At 39.1% G+C, this 16,172-nt stretch overlaps 1 protein-coding gene across 1 annotated transcript in view; it reads left to right on the top strand.

Moving 5' to 3' along the window:
• adamts16 (ADAM metallopeptidase with thrombospondin type 1 motif, 16) overlaps positions 1–16,172 on the top strand; it is a 45,515-nt gene that overhangs the window by 18,010 nt on the left and 11,333 nt on the right. The window contains exons 6-18 of the mRNA XM_086114462.1: positions 41–124; positions 1,048–1,207; positions 2,152–2,257; positions 2,341–2,478; positions 5,768–5,921; positions 7,460–7,555; positions 9,764–9,912; positions 10,861–11,033; positions 11,201–11,331; positions 11,527–11,650; positions 12,258–12,502; positions 12,643–12,778; positions 15,306–15,432. Coding sequence (XP_085970588.1) covers positions 41–124; positions 1,048–1,207; positions 2,152–2,257; positions 2,341–2,478; positions 5,768–5,921; positions 7,460–7,555; positions 9,764–9,912; positions 10,861–11,033; positions 11,201–11,331; positions 11,527–11,650; positions 12,258–12,502; positions 12,643–12,778; positions 15,306–15,432 — 1,823 coding nt within the window. The remainder of the gene's footprint in view (positions 1–40; positions 125–1,047; positions 1,208–2,151; positions 2,258–2,340; positions 2,479–5,767; positions 5,922–7,459; positions 7,556–9,763; positions 9,913–10,860; positions 11,034–11,200; positions 11,332–11,526; positions 11,651–12,257; positions 12,503–12,642; positions 12,779–15,305; positions 15,433–16,172) is intronic.

The raw sequence follows: 16,172 nt of genomic DNA, 5'->3' as shown, positions 1-16,172 counted from the left end.
CAGAGTCACTGCTTATAATGTTTTATGTCGCTGTGTCTAGGTGTCAAGCCTCTTCAAAGATGGAACCATAGGAGGGAGCATCAATATCGTTATAGTGGGACTTGTGCTTCTTGATGAAGAGCAGGTGAGGATATGTGGAGAGTATATGTTTCCTTTCAAATGACACGACAAGGCTCTTCGACTAAAAACATAACAAAGACGAAGGAGCAACAGCCGCAGCTCATAGCTATAAAATAGTGTGCAACAATTTAGCATTTCCCAATAAGAACAGGGGAAAACCACACACCCCTGGTGTGGATTAGACTCTAATAAAAAAAAAAGAAAAGAAAAAAAGAACCTCTCAAGTTAGTGAAATCATGAAAATTGTTTTTATTTCTCAGCCCTCCTACATATGAGTCAAGCTCCACCTCCTTTGTATTCAATTCAATTCAATTTAGCCCCAGGAAAGAAAAAATCCTCATGCTGTGCCTGGTATCTGGTATATGTTTGATATTTTATTTTTTTATTGGCTGTAGTTTATAGTGTAGAACTACATCCATATAATAATATATGATGTGTTTCATATACAGTACAGTGGACCCCGCCTACTAGTGTCTCAGCGCCTGAGGACTCCCATAGTCACTGATTAGTTTGTTCAATATTTTAAAACAAAAGATCATTGCTTTTTTTTTGGCGCTTGTTTTTCTTTTCACCTCAATTTACCACCGTTTTTCATGGAAGGCACATATTGAATCTTCTTCGGCGTTTTTTTAAAAACATTTTTTGAAGCATTTCAAAGGGCGACAATTAGACACGGATTTTCACTTTTCAATCAATTCCTATCCCACATGAATAGTGGTGTGAATCAAAACTGGACAGGAAGCTTTTTATAAGCTCGGGAAATTGATCACTGGAGATGGAGCAGGCCAGTGTACATAACGAAGTCTGGTTTACTGTATGTACTTACGATTCAATCATAATTTCTACAATTCAAAATGTTTTCTCTTCATGTCTTTATGAAGACCAACTGTAATCGTCATCCCTCTCATTACTACCCTTATGTCCCAGGATGGATTGGTGATCAGTCACCATGCAGACCACACACTGAACAGTTTCTGCCAGTGGCAGTCCACTCTTGGAGGCCAGGAGGGTCAGCGCCATGACCACGCCATTCTACTCACTGGACTTGACATCTGCTCATGGAAGAATGAACCCTGTGACACTCTGGGTACATCTTCATCACTGTTATTGCACTCCTTAAAACTATATATTTAACTGATTTAAAAATAAATAATGAGGGGCATTCTCTCAAAAACGTAAAGGGCAGACAAAAAAAACAAAAAAAACATCAATCACATATCATAGAGTGAAACTGAAAATACGGCAGGGTAGCTTGTTTTCATGTCTCAACAATGTTAACTCTCCTCATCATTTATTTCAACGTTCATAAGCCACAAACTTATATTTCCCTCTGTCTGGGAAGATGCCCCTGTCCTTTGTCACATGGTGTTTACACACAACAACAGATGTTGGAAATATTAAATATATAAATGTTTTCTAATTCAATAAAACAGAAATAGGCTCACACAAAACAAACAATCATCTGAATTTCTCTCTTTTAGAAACATAATTACTGCCAGATTTTGCATAACATAACATACCCGTTCGATAAAATCATCAGTCTTGAATTCATTTAGGTGATTGCTGTTTTTACTTAGACCATCGAGCATTGTTTCGTGTATTATAAATTGAATATGTGCACGCACAGCCACACACTAACACAGAGACACTCAATGTAACACAATGAGTTTGAGTGAGTAGTATCGAACAAAACAGCTTATTTGCAGTGATGACAATCAAACGACAGTATTTGCCTTCATGAGAAAAAAAAAACGCAGAGAGAAACACACACACAACAAAAATGTGTGTGCGTGTGTGTGGGGGGCAGTTCTTGCAAACAAGTGTAGAGTATGTACAGTATTTTTGTTGATCTTCAAGTTGTTCTGAGGCGCTTGATAGCACTGTTAATTGTCATGGAGTTTAACCATGTCAAAATATAATGTGTGACTTGTTCAATGTCTGGTCAGGTATTGTGCAATAATTTTCATCCACATATTTCAGGAAATTGCTATTTCTATTTGTATTAGCAAATTGTCACACTTTTTTTTTCAGGTTTTGCCCCCATAAGTGGGATGTGCAGCAAGTACCGGAGCTGCACCATTAATGAGGACACAGGTCTAGGATTGGCATTCACCATTGCCCATGAATCTGGACATAAGTAAGGACTCTCTGCCATGATGACAAATTGACAAATTGCTTTGTTTTCTTTGACTACGAATACCTTTTGTGTTCATTCTTTAGTTTTGGAATGGTCCATGATGGTGAAGGAAACATTTGTAAGAAGTCAGAAGGCAACATAATGTCTCCCACATTAGCGGGGCACAATGGTATCTTCTCATGGTCTGCATGCAGCCGCCAGTACCTCAGCCGCTTTCTCAAGTAAGAAAAGACATTTATTACGATTACTGATATATATATATATATATACACACACACACACAGATAGATAGATATACAGTATGTAGGCTGCAGTTTTTTGGCTGCTGTACGTTTGTGCTGTAACTTTTTCACACATGCCTTGTTGGGTACTGATACGGAGAGAAAAGGCCAACAGGCCTTGCTTGCTTATGTGTATAGATATGGTGTGGTGTCTTTTTCAGAAAAACTGTCATGTGAACAATGAAGGATAGCAAGACACATTCAAAAAGTGCACACACATGCACATACACAAAAATGCAAGCATCCATGCAGACATTCACACACACGCACACACACAGACAAGCACGCGTGCACGCATAAACTCATCTTCCATGCTAAAGCGGTATGGTCACTGCAATAATCCTTTCTAAAATATTTTGTCAGACTGCTGCTGTGTTTAAGTTTTCCGTGTGAGAGTCAATGATATCACTTACTGGAAATCCCCGACTTGTCTGAATCCAGGTGACCTAGCTTTTTCCTCTCCAAATTCAGTGCTCATACATTTAAAAATTGATTGCGTTTGGCAGAATGTCGTGTTCCCTTGGCAACACATAGACCATCAACCGTGAAGCATAATGTGGCTCTAGGTTAGGATGTCATTCCAGTCTTCCGGGGACAACCAAGTTTATGAATAAATGCAGAGTTAGACGTTTTACATTATGATACTTTACAGCCTGACATGGCAAGAATTTCTTGTTCGTATCTTTATATAATGGAGAATATTTGTCCTATGCACGTGACAGTAGTTCAGCTGATCACAAAAACTATTCAACATGATGACACTATTGCAATATACTGTCATACAAGAACAAATTTCTTTCTTTCTTTGCATGCTATTACTTCAAAGGCCTGGATCAACCTTTATATCTGCGGTGACCAACCTTTTGGAAACTAAGGGTTACTGGTACTTCTTGGATACTCATTCATGCGAAAGGCTACCAATTTGATACACACTTCTGAAATAACAAATTCGCAAAAATTACCTCTTATTATTTATTAATGGTACTCTTATATGTGATTATTAATATTTTGTGAAGAAACTGATCATGTTCAAGAGTTCTCAAGATATTTAGGAAACAAATGAATATCAATCTGTAAAACTTTATTTCTATAAGTCTCTGCCACTGTTTACATTTTCAAATGATCACTGCAACATTTTTTTGAGAGAATCATTATGTCCCATCACTGGTGAGTTATTTTTGGAAAATCATTTTGGTGAATTGACCATTGCATTAAAAATTGCAGGAACAATTCATAAGTTTGCTCGGTGTGTTTTATTGTTACATCAAGGTGCCAAGGGACTGTTGATGGAAACCCACCAATGGCTCGAATCTGGCATATTTACATGAAAATTGTATTTATTTGAATTGTCACAGAAAATAAAATATACTGAATAAGTTATTTAAATAGACATACCGTATTTTCCGCACTATAAGGTGCTTCGGAGTATAAGGCACACCTTTAATGAATGGCTTACTTTGAAACTGTTTTCATATATAGGGCAGACCGCATTATAAGGTGCATAGAATCAAAGCTACAATAGAGGCTGCAGTTGCATTACGCATCCACTAGATAGAGCTATGCTAAAGGGAATATAATACAATACCATACAAGACAGCTTTATTTATATAGAGCGTTCACAACCGCTGCAGCTGTAACAAAGCGCTTTCCAGAACCTTTTAAATACTGCGTCCAAGAAATCAGAATATTGATCCATATATAAGGCACATTGAATAATATGGCGCTCTGTCGGCTTTTGAGAAAATCAAATGCTTTTATGTACGCCTTGTCGTGCGGAAAATACGGTAAATCTATCTTAGGTTAAATGTTCTGTGAAGCACTTTGTTAGTTACACCTGTTGTGAAAGTGCTACTCTATATAAATAATGATGCTGCTGTTGTTTTGCGCTTACTCACCTGTTTTTCTTCTGCATAACTTTTAACACTGAAATATTTTGTATTTTAAAAAAATAAATCGTCAAACATTAAACACTAAGGTTAGGTAGTTTATCTTACAGAAAAAATAAAAAGGACAATACTGTATCTTGTGGGCAGCGTTGGATCTATTCAGTGATGGTGTGGGAGAGGCTGGGATAGTCTCCGGCACCCACCGTGACCCTGTTCAGGATACGTGGTGTTGAAAGTGAATAGATGGGTGTGTCTTGTCTGCATTTTTTTTCCCTTCCAAACATGGATAAAATATGATATTGTGGTATTGTAATTATATGTTAGATTATAAAAAGTACTATGTTCTAAAACTTGATTGATGAAAACAATTTAAAACGCAAATAGTTGCATTAACATTGAACAATGGAATTGCTCACTCTTCCTGGAATTTTCCCTGCTGTATCATGGTTGGCCATGTTTGTTGCAAGGCATATTTTATGAAGTACTTTTCATCTTTCTTTTTTTTATTTAAATCCCAAGCACCTCCAAATGTGAAGTATATCCATACCTGTCAACTCATACGGTTTAGCCATAGTTCATACGGATGTTGTGGTGAATCTTACGTATATGGCCGTATCGCACAAATCATACGGATTCTGAAAATTTCCGTTTTTCTTTTTTTTTTTTCCCCCTAACAGGTAGTTCCGTTTGCTTTTGCCCAGAATGGTGCTAGTCTACTCGAATGCTTTCATTTCCGGTAACATAAGTAATGCCACTAAGTAGAATGATGATTAGACATTAACCAGACATTGTATTATGGAGATCTACAATAAATATCATTGAAAATTTCGTGGGTTTTTTTCTGCCGTTATTTTGACATATAAAATGCTTTGCTATGTTATAAGGATTTTTTGCTCTTTATAAGAATTTTTTTGGTAGTTTATACAGGTTGACGCTCCGAAAAGTTGACAGGTATGTATATCAGTCATGCTCACAGTCTTTGCTTATCTATATCAGTGGTGGCTAGCGTACTTGAGTCTGAGCTTGGTCAAAAAAGTAAATGGAAAAACAACCCACAAACAACTGGAAGCTGTGCAACAAAGGCACACATTGTGACAGTAAGAAAAAGACTGTTGAAAAGAAGTTAATAAATTTTCACGCAAATTGTAAATGGAGGTGAGTGCTTTTGATAGTGTAGCAGAGGAAGCTGAAGGCCTTCAGTGTACAGCGCTGATTTATACATACTGTATCAATTTGAATTTCACAATCAAATCAGGATAACCTGTATATCAAATGCAAACTACTGACTGGGAAAGAACAAGGACAGACACTGATTTATTCTGCCCTCGTCTACTTTTTGCCAGCTCGGCCCAGGCTTTGTGCCTATCAGATGAACCCAGCGGAGTCAAGGAGTATCGTTATCCTGAGAAGCTGCCAGGCGAGCTGTATGATGCAGACACACAGTGCAAATGGCAGTTTGGTGAAAAGGCCAAGCTGTGCACCCTTGATTTTAAAAAGGTACTTTTTTTTTTAATACATCATATCGTCTTTGCATCCCCTCTGTGAACTGTCACCTTACCATGGTGGAGGGGTTTGTGTGTCCCAATGAGACCAGGAGCTAAGTTGTCTGGGGCTTTATGTGTTTTATAAACACATGTCATCCTCCTGAACATGCTTGTCTAAACACCTAAACATTACAATGCCTCAGCCTTATTTCAGCAATGAACTATTTTTTTGGTTTCTCATGGTTTTGTTATTGTATGATCTTCAGTGTCTGAATGCACGTTCTCCGCTCATGCACCTGGTAGCACCGAGGTGCTTGAGCCCAGAGTTTCTAAGCAACACCTGCAGTCTTGGCCTATCCCGATATTTGTCACTCATGAAACAAAAGGACAAGAATCAGCCTCCCAGCTGCAGTTTATTGCCCGATGAGATCATGTATTGCCATTTTTGGAAGGCAATTGAAAATGGTCTCTTTGCGAAGAGACTATGAAGCAAAAAAAATGGTAGGCTCTGGAAAACACCATAGATTCGATACTGCACTGTGTTGTCAAGGTGTGCTTTTCCTATATTTTAATCTCATGATCAACTCAATGACACAAGGAATTTTATTGTCCAACACACATATACACATGATATGGTAGGAAATACAATACTTGAGATCCCACATGGGATTTATGAAATAATCACCAGAAAGGGCATACTGACATGGGGAGTGAATATCTCAGCTCATAAACTGCCATTCACGATTTGTTCACTCCCACTATGTCTCACTTGATCTCTTCCACTTTTGCATTTTTTTAGACTTAAACAAGCTAAACAGCTGGACAAATAGACCTTATGATGGACCCCAGGGTGGCTCTTAAGGGGAAAGGTGCTGACTACGAGGTGCCTGTCAGCATCTGTGCTGCTTTGTCAAACTCCGATGCAGTCATTCAGATAGTAAGGGAGTGGAATTGCTGAAAAGTAGCAGACTATGTTTTTCTGGCAACATGATCTGGGACACCATACAGTGCTCTCTTCCAGACCACTGCTGAGAAACACAACCAGTAGATCATGTGAATTGAATGTTTTATTATTCTTGTGATTGCACATTATTATTTATTTGTTTCTCTCTGTATCTGTAGCCAGCAATTCAAATGAATCTTCATTGAAAGTGACCCTCTTCACTCAGTATTGTTTTCTCCTTGCATATACAGGATTGTGCGAAAGAATTATATCCTTATCAGATGTCTCAAACGTCACTCCTCAGTTGAGTGCAGACTTCCACTAAACCAAGACCAGTGTCATATTTGTAGTTGTGCATCCACTTGTCAGTTAGTAGGCTGCTTTCTGGTAGGTGGACAATGATAAGTGGATAGCCGGCCCCATTTACCTCGCCTCTTGCCTGAATTGGAGAGAATGGAAGAAGGTGTGTGTGGGATGTGCTGCAGGATGTCATGCCATTCCCATTGCTTCTGTATAATGAAGTTTTTAACTCAGGGTGGTAGTCATGATACTTCTAACATTTGGAGATGAGACTAAAACAGCAGAAGTGTCTTTTGTTTTTCTTCCAGGACATCTGCAAGGCTCTTTGGTGCCACCGCATCGGGAGGAAGTGTGAGACCAAGTTCATGCCCGCAGCTGAAGGCTCTTCCTGTGGACCTGATATGGTGACTAAAAATTTGTTTACATTATGGCTGCACAATATATTGACAAATATCGTTGGTGCGATACTGCCCTATATAATATCCATATCACAAAGGCGTGCAATCATTTTTATATGAAATTGTATGCTTTTGTCAGACTTCAACCAATCAGATGCAACCTCAAATGCACATTACCATCCAATAATTGAACAATATCTAGGGGCATTACAATTAATTTGCTCATAACACATTGCTTATTTTTCCTTAGGTACACATTTTAAATATCACAATAATATTGGGCAGCCCTTGTTAGAATTGAAACTCTGTGGGTGATACTACATTCTGATAATATCCATCAACTAAAGCACAGCATCATATGGCATCATCATGTTTTAGAGGGGAAATGTACAAACCCAAATGACGTTGTGATGTGTAAGACAAAAACAGAATACAATAATTGGAAAATTATTTTTCAACTCTTCCGATTGAATTAACAACAATTGTGACCACTCAAACCGACATGTCGTTATAGGTAGAAAATAAGAACAACAAAAGTTGTTTCTAAGTACATCTCTGGTTGGTTAATACAAGCGTGTGGTTGAATGGCACCATCTCAACAAAGAAATCTAACTTAGGTGGGGGGAAAAAATGACACAAAAGACAACTGGATATTTGAAAATGGTGTCCTTCAGATTTATATTGCAGGTGAAAAGGTTTTAGTTTTTTTAATTTTAGTGGTGATTTTTCTTTTATGGAACTAAGGGTGCCGAACATACATTCTTTTTTGAAGGGATATTACTCAGGGACAAAATGCTATGTAAAATAAACACTAAACAGGACATACTATCCCCCCAAAATTGGCCCAATTTTATGCAAAAGGTCAAGTTCTATCAAAGCATGGTTGGATCATTTTGACATACAGAAACAGCTATGATTCCATGACCACTTGTGTAATATTCACAAATTAAAAAAACAAAGCAATATGTTGTTTATTCTAATGTTCAGGGAGTAGCTGCAACTGCTTTGCCACTGATGTTTTCAAAAATATGCTAATGGGATCTGTGTGCTGCAATGAAAACCCAGTGCGAAAGGGAACAGCCCCACCTCTAACAACATGGATCATCCCAAAGGGCAGTTTCCTGCGACGTCTGATGCCATCTTTACGCAAAGAGATTCAGTTCATGATCGAAACAGGCTGTGACAGGAGTCTAAATTTCAGAATGTGTTCGAACATAACATGCAGGGACTTTCGAAAAATGTAACTGCTTTGTGATTTGACTTTTTCATCTATAAATTCTAAACACGTCCATTGGTCTCTGACAAAGCATCCACATGACATCCAACCTACCATCCATGCTTGGGCTGGCTGAATGGATCGCATGTGATAATGCAGAGTGGTGGTAATTGTGAACCTCTGTGAGACCTGACCTCTTGTCTACTTGATCATTTAAAACACAAGACTAAATGCATTTGTGACAACTGTTGAAATAAAACAGAGCTCTGGCTTTTCAGTTCAGAAGACAAAAGACGCCCAAAGTAGCACTCAATATTGCATGTTTACTCTAAAAAGAAATTATTAAGCATGCTTTGATTGATTAATATGTGGTTCCAAGCATCATTTCGAATCACTCAGTATCAGTCACGATTAAAATAAATTCTAATGGGAAATTACAGGTACATCTGAAGAATATCTTGTCTGGTAATAAAACAGCTGTTAGAGACAGTGAATAAGGAGCCCAAAATATGTTTCACCACCCTTGAGTTGACATTTGCTTCTAAAACTATGCACTTGTACATTGTAGTAATTTTTGTGGGCTACTATTGTTTGCTTTGCTTTGCTTTGCTTTGCTTTTGAATGTTGGTAACTGCTGTGTCTTTGCTTGTGAGAATCCCATTGAGTTGCTTTGTGTATGAAATGTGCTATATCAACTGCCTTTCCTTGCCTTGCCTATGGTGATGATATGTAGACAACCTAATGCAGGAGGAGGGAACTCCGGTTCCTGGAGAGCCATATCCTGCCTATATTAGATCTTTCCCTATTCCAACACACCTGATTCAATTGCTCATGATCGTTTCAGGCCTTAACAGCGCTTTCTGATGAGCTGATCATTGGAATCAGGTGTGTTGGAATAGGGGAGGGATCTAAAACAGGCAGGATATGGCTCTCCAGGAACCGGAGTTCCCTACCCCTGACCTAATGCATCGTCAAAATGCATTTATCATCTTTCCCAGTGGTGTCGAAGGGGTCAGTGTGTGAAACACGGTGATGAGGGCCCAAGGCCCCAGCACGGCCAGTGGTCAGAGTGGTCGGCTTGGTCTGTCTGCTCGCGAACTTGCCAAAGTGGTGTCACCTATCGGGATCGGCACTGCAATAAACCCAGGTAAGTGATTGCACAATACACAACACAACCTTACTTTCATGTACAACAGTGAGCGAATCCTGCAGTACCATTTTAGTTTCCTCACAAATGTACTCAGGGCATGCTGAGTGAAACACAGAGCTGAAGAAAGCCATTACTAATTCTGGTATATGAATGGCAACAAGAGTGTACACTAGTTTATTTTACCTTTTGCCATCTGATGAACGAGCATTTAATTGTTGTTCATTTCATTATTGATCACTTGAATACAGTAGATAAAAAAAGATATAATTGTGAAGATACGTGAAATTGGATGCCTGTACTGTATACTATTTGCTACTGTATGAGTTACGTGACTTTTTGCATATGCTCTTATCTGCTCACTTACTCGCTTGCTAATAAATCACTTGGGAATATTTGCATAGCCATTGACTCTTCTATCAAAACCTGAGGCCTCCTCTTTATCAGGTCTTGCCAAGGTTCTGACAAATGACGGGTTAAAGTTGACGGAGACAGGAGGTGAAGGGGGAGCATATGTTGGAGAGAAGACAGAGATAGGTGAAGATAGAAAGGCTTAGTGGGTGAGAAAATGGATTCAGGTGATGAAATGTGGCGATCCAAAGCAGGAAACAAAAGAAGGGTGTCAAAAATGAAAGAAAACGCCTAAGTGCCTGTGACCTTATAGAGGATGTAACTGAAGGATCATTTGGCTGGGCATAGACACGTGTGAGCCAGAGTACAATAGTACTTGAGTGAACGCTGGCGCGTTTTGGCTGCCGCTGCTCAACCCGTATTGTTTTGTGTTTTTTGTTATTGTAAAGTGTCCTTGGGTGTCTTGAAAGGCGCTTATAAATAAAATCTATTATTATTATTATTATTATTATTACTCTACCTGTCAAACACGAATTTAGACATTGACATCAGATGATTTGAAAGTATTCATGATCTGAGTTTGGATTCCTGTTACAGACCGGCTTATGGAGGAAAGTTCTGTGAAGGCTCCTCTCGGTCATATAAGCTGTGCAACACTCACGATTGCCCCCAAAATGCTGTTGATTACAGAGCACAGCAATGTGCTGAGTTCAACAGCAAACAGTTCAGAGGATGGCACTACACCTGGAGACCATACACTAGAGTGGACGGTAAGATGATATTCTCTTTTCACATCAAAGGGGACAAAAGTCACCTCAAAATCAGTTCAAGAATTGCATTTTCATTAGCCAACTTAGTGTCCCCGTATCATGAACAAGAAATTTTGGACCTCGTGATGGAGGCTTGTTCTGTGAAACTGTGTATTCTCCCCAACCAGATCAAGATGTATGCAAGCTTTACTGCTTTGCTGAAGGTTATGACTTCTTCTTTGCCCTGGCCAGCAAAGTCAAAGATGGTACACTTTGCTCACAAGACAGCTCTAACGTCTGCATCGATGGCCTGTGTGAGGTAATCGTTTTCCTTCTTCCTGGTATGTCATTTTTCAAACATAGTCATCACGTGTTGCCGTGTTTTGAAGACAACAATGGAAGGGAACTGCACTCAAGACATTTCTCCTTTTTTCACAAATGATTTAAACACCCTGAATAAGTGAATACTGTACATAATGAGGGATGAATATGACAACAGAGTTTTGTTCAACAGAGAGTGGGATGTGACCGTGTGTTGGGGTCCTCAGCTGCACTTGATGTTTGTGGAGTGTGTAAAGGAGACAACTCCACCTGTAAGACCTACAAAGGACAGTACACAAAGCAGCATCATACAAACCGTAGGTCATTTTTTGATTTGATTTTATTTATTTTTTAGGTGGAAACTTTTCAAAACTCTTCATACTCAAATTTCATCGACCAACATTTTATTATTTGGTGGCTAACGCAGAAGCAATTTGTACGATACAGGTACCTTTTAGTTTGGAGGGTTCTTTGCCAGTGCATTTTATGTTTTTCTTATTTTACGTAGTATTACGTTACCGGAGTTTATCTCAGCAGGTGAGATATTTGCATATTTGGGAAAAATAACAATATTGTAATAGGACACTGTAGTTTTACTGAATCTTCAAAAATCCAAAGAAATACATGTTATTCATTTTATACTATTATATTATATTTTTGATACATTTTAATAACATTTAAAAAAAAAGTAAGAACATAAAAGAGAAACAGTTTTCATGTTTATTAAAAAGTGCCTTCCTTAATTTAATTGAATAATACTTTTTAAAAGGTACAGTATACAGTAGGTATAATTTCAAAACACACCAGCCATTGTTTGACTTTGGGCTTACAGCTTTACTAAGTTTATACTTAGTAAAGTCAATTTCGATTATCCTTTTTTTGTCTGCACCATCCTGACTTATATTTTGCTGTGCTTTCTGACAGAGTACTATGGTTTGGTCACCCTTCCAGCAGGGGCTCGCTCTATTCGTGTTGTAGAATTGAATACATCAAGCTCCTACTTGGCAATGAGGGACGCCCAGAGGCGTTACTACCTGAATGGACATTGGACGGTGGACTGGCCAGGCAGACATCCCATCGCGGGAGCCATTTTCGAATATAAAAGACCTTACAACAGACCAGAGAGCCTCATATCAGCTGGACCCATTAATGAGACTCTGGTTATTGAGGTAATTAATTGGTTCTCTATGGTCGAACCGTAGATCTATTGTTTAGATATAAGTTTTTGTGCAGCAAATTTCAGCTATTTTTGGTTTTGTTTAGTTTTTCTTCACTTACATTGCACTAGAATGCGTTACATTTTTTTCAGATATTGTTGCAAGGCTTGAACCCAGGTGTACATTGGGAATACACTCTGATGAAAACTGATGAAGCAAGGAATCAAATCAAACACAATTACACATGGGCCATCATACGCTCCAAGTGCTCGGCATCATGTGCTGGAGGTACATTTATTTACTTTTTACATGACAAACGTCAAAACTGTAATCCAGGGATGGGAAAACTAAATGATGGAAGGGGCCACAATTTTTCATCAGCAATACTCCGTGGCCACATAGGAAGGACCACGTACGTCCTAACCAGATGTATGACAAAAAATGCCATTTTAAATATGGACAACATTTGTACATATGTCTGTTTTTACTGACCCAATATACATTTTAGTATTTTAATGTATTTCCTTTTTCACAATACATTTCTCAATGCATGTATGAAAAATTGAGCCTTGCCATTTCTGCCATTAAGTGGTGAATGGTGATAGCACAACTTAAAACTATTCTATGGAAACACGCTATTCGTGGGTGCAAGGGACCGGCTGGCCCGCGAATAGCAAAAATCCATATTGGGTTGACCCCAACTGAAATGTATTGAAAAACATTATTGCTATAATTTAATTGTATCCTCCCAAAAATATTGTGATAAACCTCTAACATATATTTTCCATGAAAAACGGGGTTTCCCCTGACCCCAAAACACCCCTTAAAAGAAATATATTTATTTAAAATATTGAAAATGTATGTAAGTCTAGTGCAGTCTGACTGAGCGCATGGGTGAAATTTTCTTTAGTTTGGTATTTTGCTAGACTTTGCCTCGGTAAAAATGTGTGTAACCGAGCATTTGTGCTTTTGAGCGCTCTTGTGGGATGAAATGTAGTTTTTTCAGGGCCAGTCCTCGCAGCATCCCTCATTTGCATCAAAACCAAGGGAGTACAGAGCGTACGCCCGAGTATGTTGTGCTTGACATGAGTATACCAAAATTACACTCGCTGGAGTTCGTGCATGACATTGGCACATAAACTGCAATATCTCCCCTTCCGGATGACGGAGTCGGCCATATGTGTGACGTTCAATTTGAGAAGGCCTTGCACCGCTCGATCGTGCGACCGTGTGTGACTGACTCTCCCATCAACAATCATGTTTGAGCATGCGACTGTTGCATCCCGTAGCCGACTATATTTTCGGTGCATGATCGGCCCATCAACGAAAACTGCACCGCGTGACCGACACACTGTCCCTCACTACTCCTTCCACCCCATTCTCCACCTAACCCCATTGACAATTATTTTTTGGTAAGCGAAGGCCACCATCGACGACTACCCTATTTTCCGGACTATAAGTCACAGTTTTTTTCATAGTTTGGCTGGGGGTGCGACTCTGGAGCGATTTATGGGTGAAATTATTAACACATTATTGCCGGTATATCATTTCACATGTTATTTTCACATTAAACCACAAGAGGCCGCTCTAGACCTGTATTGATAAAACCACGATGAGTCTGACGTAAGCGACGTAAAAGAGGAAGTACTGCATCTTCTACCTCCGGTGTTGGTGGAGTTGCTTTAAAGTGACACAGACGATGAAGATTCCATTGGATTAAGTGATTTGGAGTGACATTGATGGTTTGGTGAACTTGTCAGCATGTTCTTTATGCTATAGTTATATGAATAACTCTTAATATGTTACTTGAACATACCAGGTACGTTCTCAGTTCGTCGTCTATGCGTCATGTAGCGTTAGCATATCGTACACTCATTCACTGTGTTGTTTTCTATTTTATTTTTATTTTAAATTCCCTTTCCAGATGGCATGTATGTTCTTGGTGTTGGATTTTATCAAATAAATGTCCCCCCAAAATGCGATTTATACTTCAATGCGACTTATATGTGTTTTTTTCCTTCTTAATGCATTTTTGGCTGGTGCGATTTATAATCCGGAGCGATGTTTAATCCGAAAAATACGGTATTCCCAGGCCGAATTTTGGTCCCAGCACATCCCTAACACCGCCTTTAATCTTCCATTTGAGCCAAGCAATGTTTGCCAACCCAATGATGAAAAGGGCAGTTTGTAATTGAAGGAACAAACTCACGTGGCTCACACCCTTGTGATCTCTAATAAGGCCTTGTAGGTTAATTGGAGAGGTCACCGCTCCCATCATTATCTAAGGGACATTAGCTGTTCCTTGATGGGACAATGTGGTCGACTTTACACGCATAAACACAAAGAAGCAAGCATTCACATGCATGACTCTGACCGGTGGCTTTTGTCTCCCAGTGGCCTACTAAATGCCACACATTTTCACACCTGCTCAAATCACTGAGCTTGCCTGAAAGTTCGGAGGTCAGTGTGCAAAGTTTACATGTCACTATAAAACTTGCATTTGTGTCCATGCACTTGCTGGTTTTGAAGAATGTGAACAAAGCCCCCACGCAGTGTAGCGTTTTTATGAATTCATCCTCGCCCTGGTCTGTTCCAGTCCATAATATCAACCTCCACCTCTGTGTGTAGACCACTAGGTCGGGGCCTTTGTTTTATTAAATAAGTTTGAATATACTACATGCAAAATGGGGCTTAATTGTCATGTTGCATATTTAATGAAAGGTAATTAGGTATTTTTGTGTCTTTTTGTATTGTATGTTTTGTACTCATTTATGGTACTTTGAATGCTAACTATGGCATAAATGTTCCCATGCAGGCCAAATGAACACCAAGCCAGCATGTTACAAAGACATGCGAGTGCAAGTGAATACATCATACTGTAATCCTAGATCGAGGCCAACTACTGGAATGATGCCTTGCAACACCCAACCATGCCCTGCCAGGTGACTCCTTCGCAGACAAGGGTGGTGCGGCTAAGTTTTAAGTGATTCACTTCACAAGCTGCCAACCTATTTGTTTTTATCTCTACCGCACTAAATTATTGGCTGTGACTGTGTACAAAAATAAATGCATTGCGATTGCACAAATTAATATCAATGCGTCAAAAAAAAAAAAGAACAAAAAAACCAATCACAAAATTATGCCATGTTTTTTTTCACAATACACATTGCACACACAGAAATGCACACAGACAAGGGCAGCAGTCCCCAAATGTTTTAGTGCCACTAGCCATTTTTATGTGAGGACATGTTTAAAATAAATCAGGATTCAAATTTTCAATCACCATGAGCGACACTTCAACGAGCCATGGCCATGAGGCACATTACAAAAAGTATTAGGACACTGACAGTAACAACACAGTGCAGTGTCCTGACATTTGTATTTTTAACTTTAATAATAGCAAAACCTCACGTTTCTATGACTTTTCAAACAACCTTCTATGCCATTTGTCTTGAGTTCCAGAGCTTGGGACGCTTGAACAGACGCCCCATGAATAACGTTTTCCTCCATTTTCTCCATGCCGTTTTTAACGTACAACTCCGCCAAAATTTGAATGGTTTCATCGTGTGCCCAAATTAAAAATAAAAAAGCTACATCATACTGTCACAACAGCCATGGTGACAGGTGCACCCCTTGTGCATGCACCACCCGCTGCTGCAGCACAGCGCTGTGTCGTTAAGCA

Source organism: Hippocampus guttulatus, chromosome 6 (genome assembly GCF_054856545.1).
Source record: "Hippocampus guttulatus isolate MCC_2025c chromosome 6, RoL_Hgut_1.0, whole genome shotgun sequence".
NCBI classification, from domain to species: Eukaryota; Metazoa; Chordata; class Actinopteri; order Syngnathiformes; family Syngnathidae; genus Hippocampus; species Hippocampus guttulatus.
The sequence above is the reverse complement of the archived record's forward strand: the minus strand, read 5'-3'. Positions and strand labels throughout refer to the sequence as shown.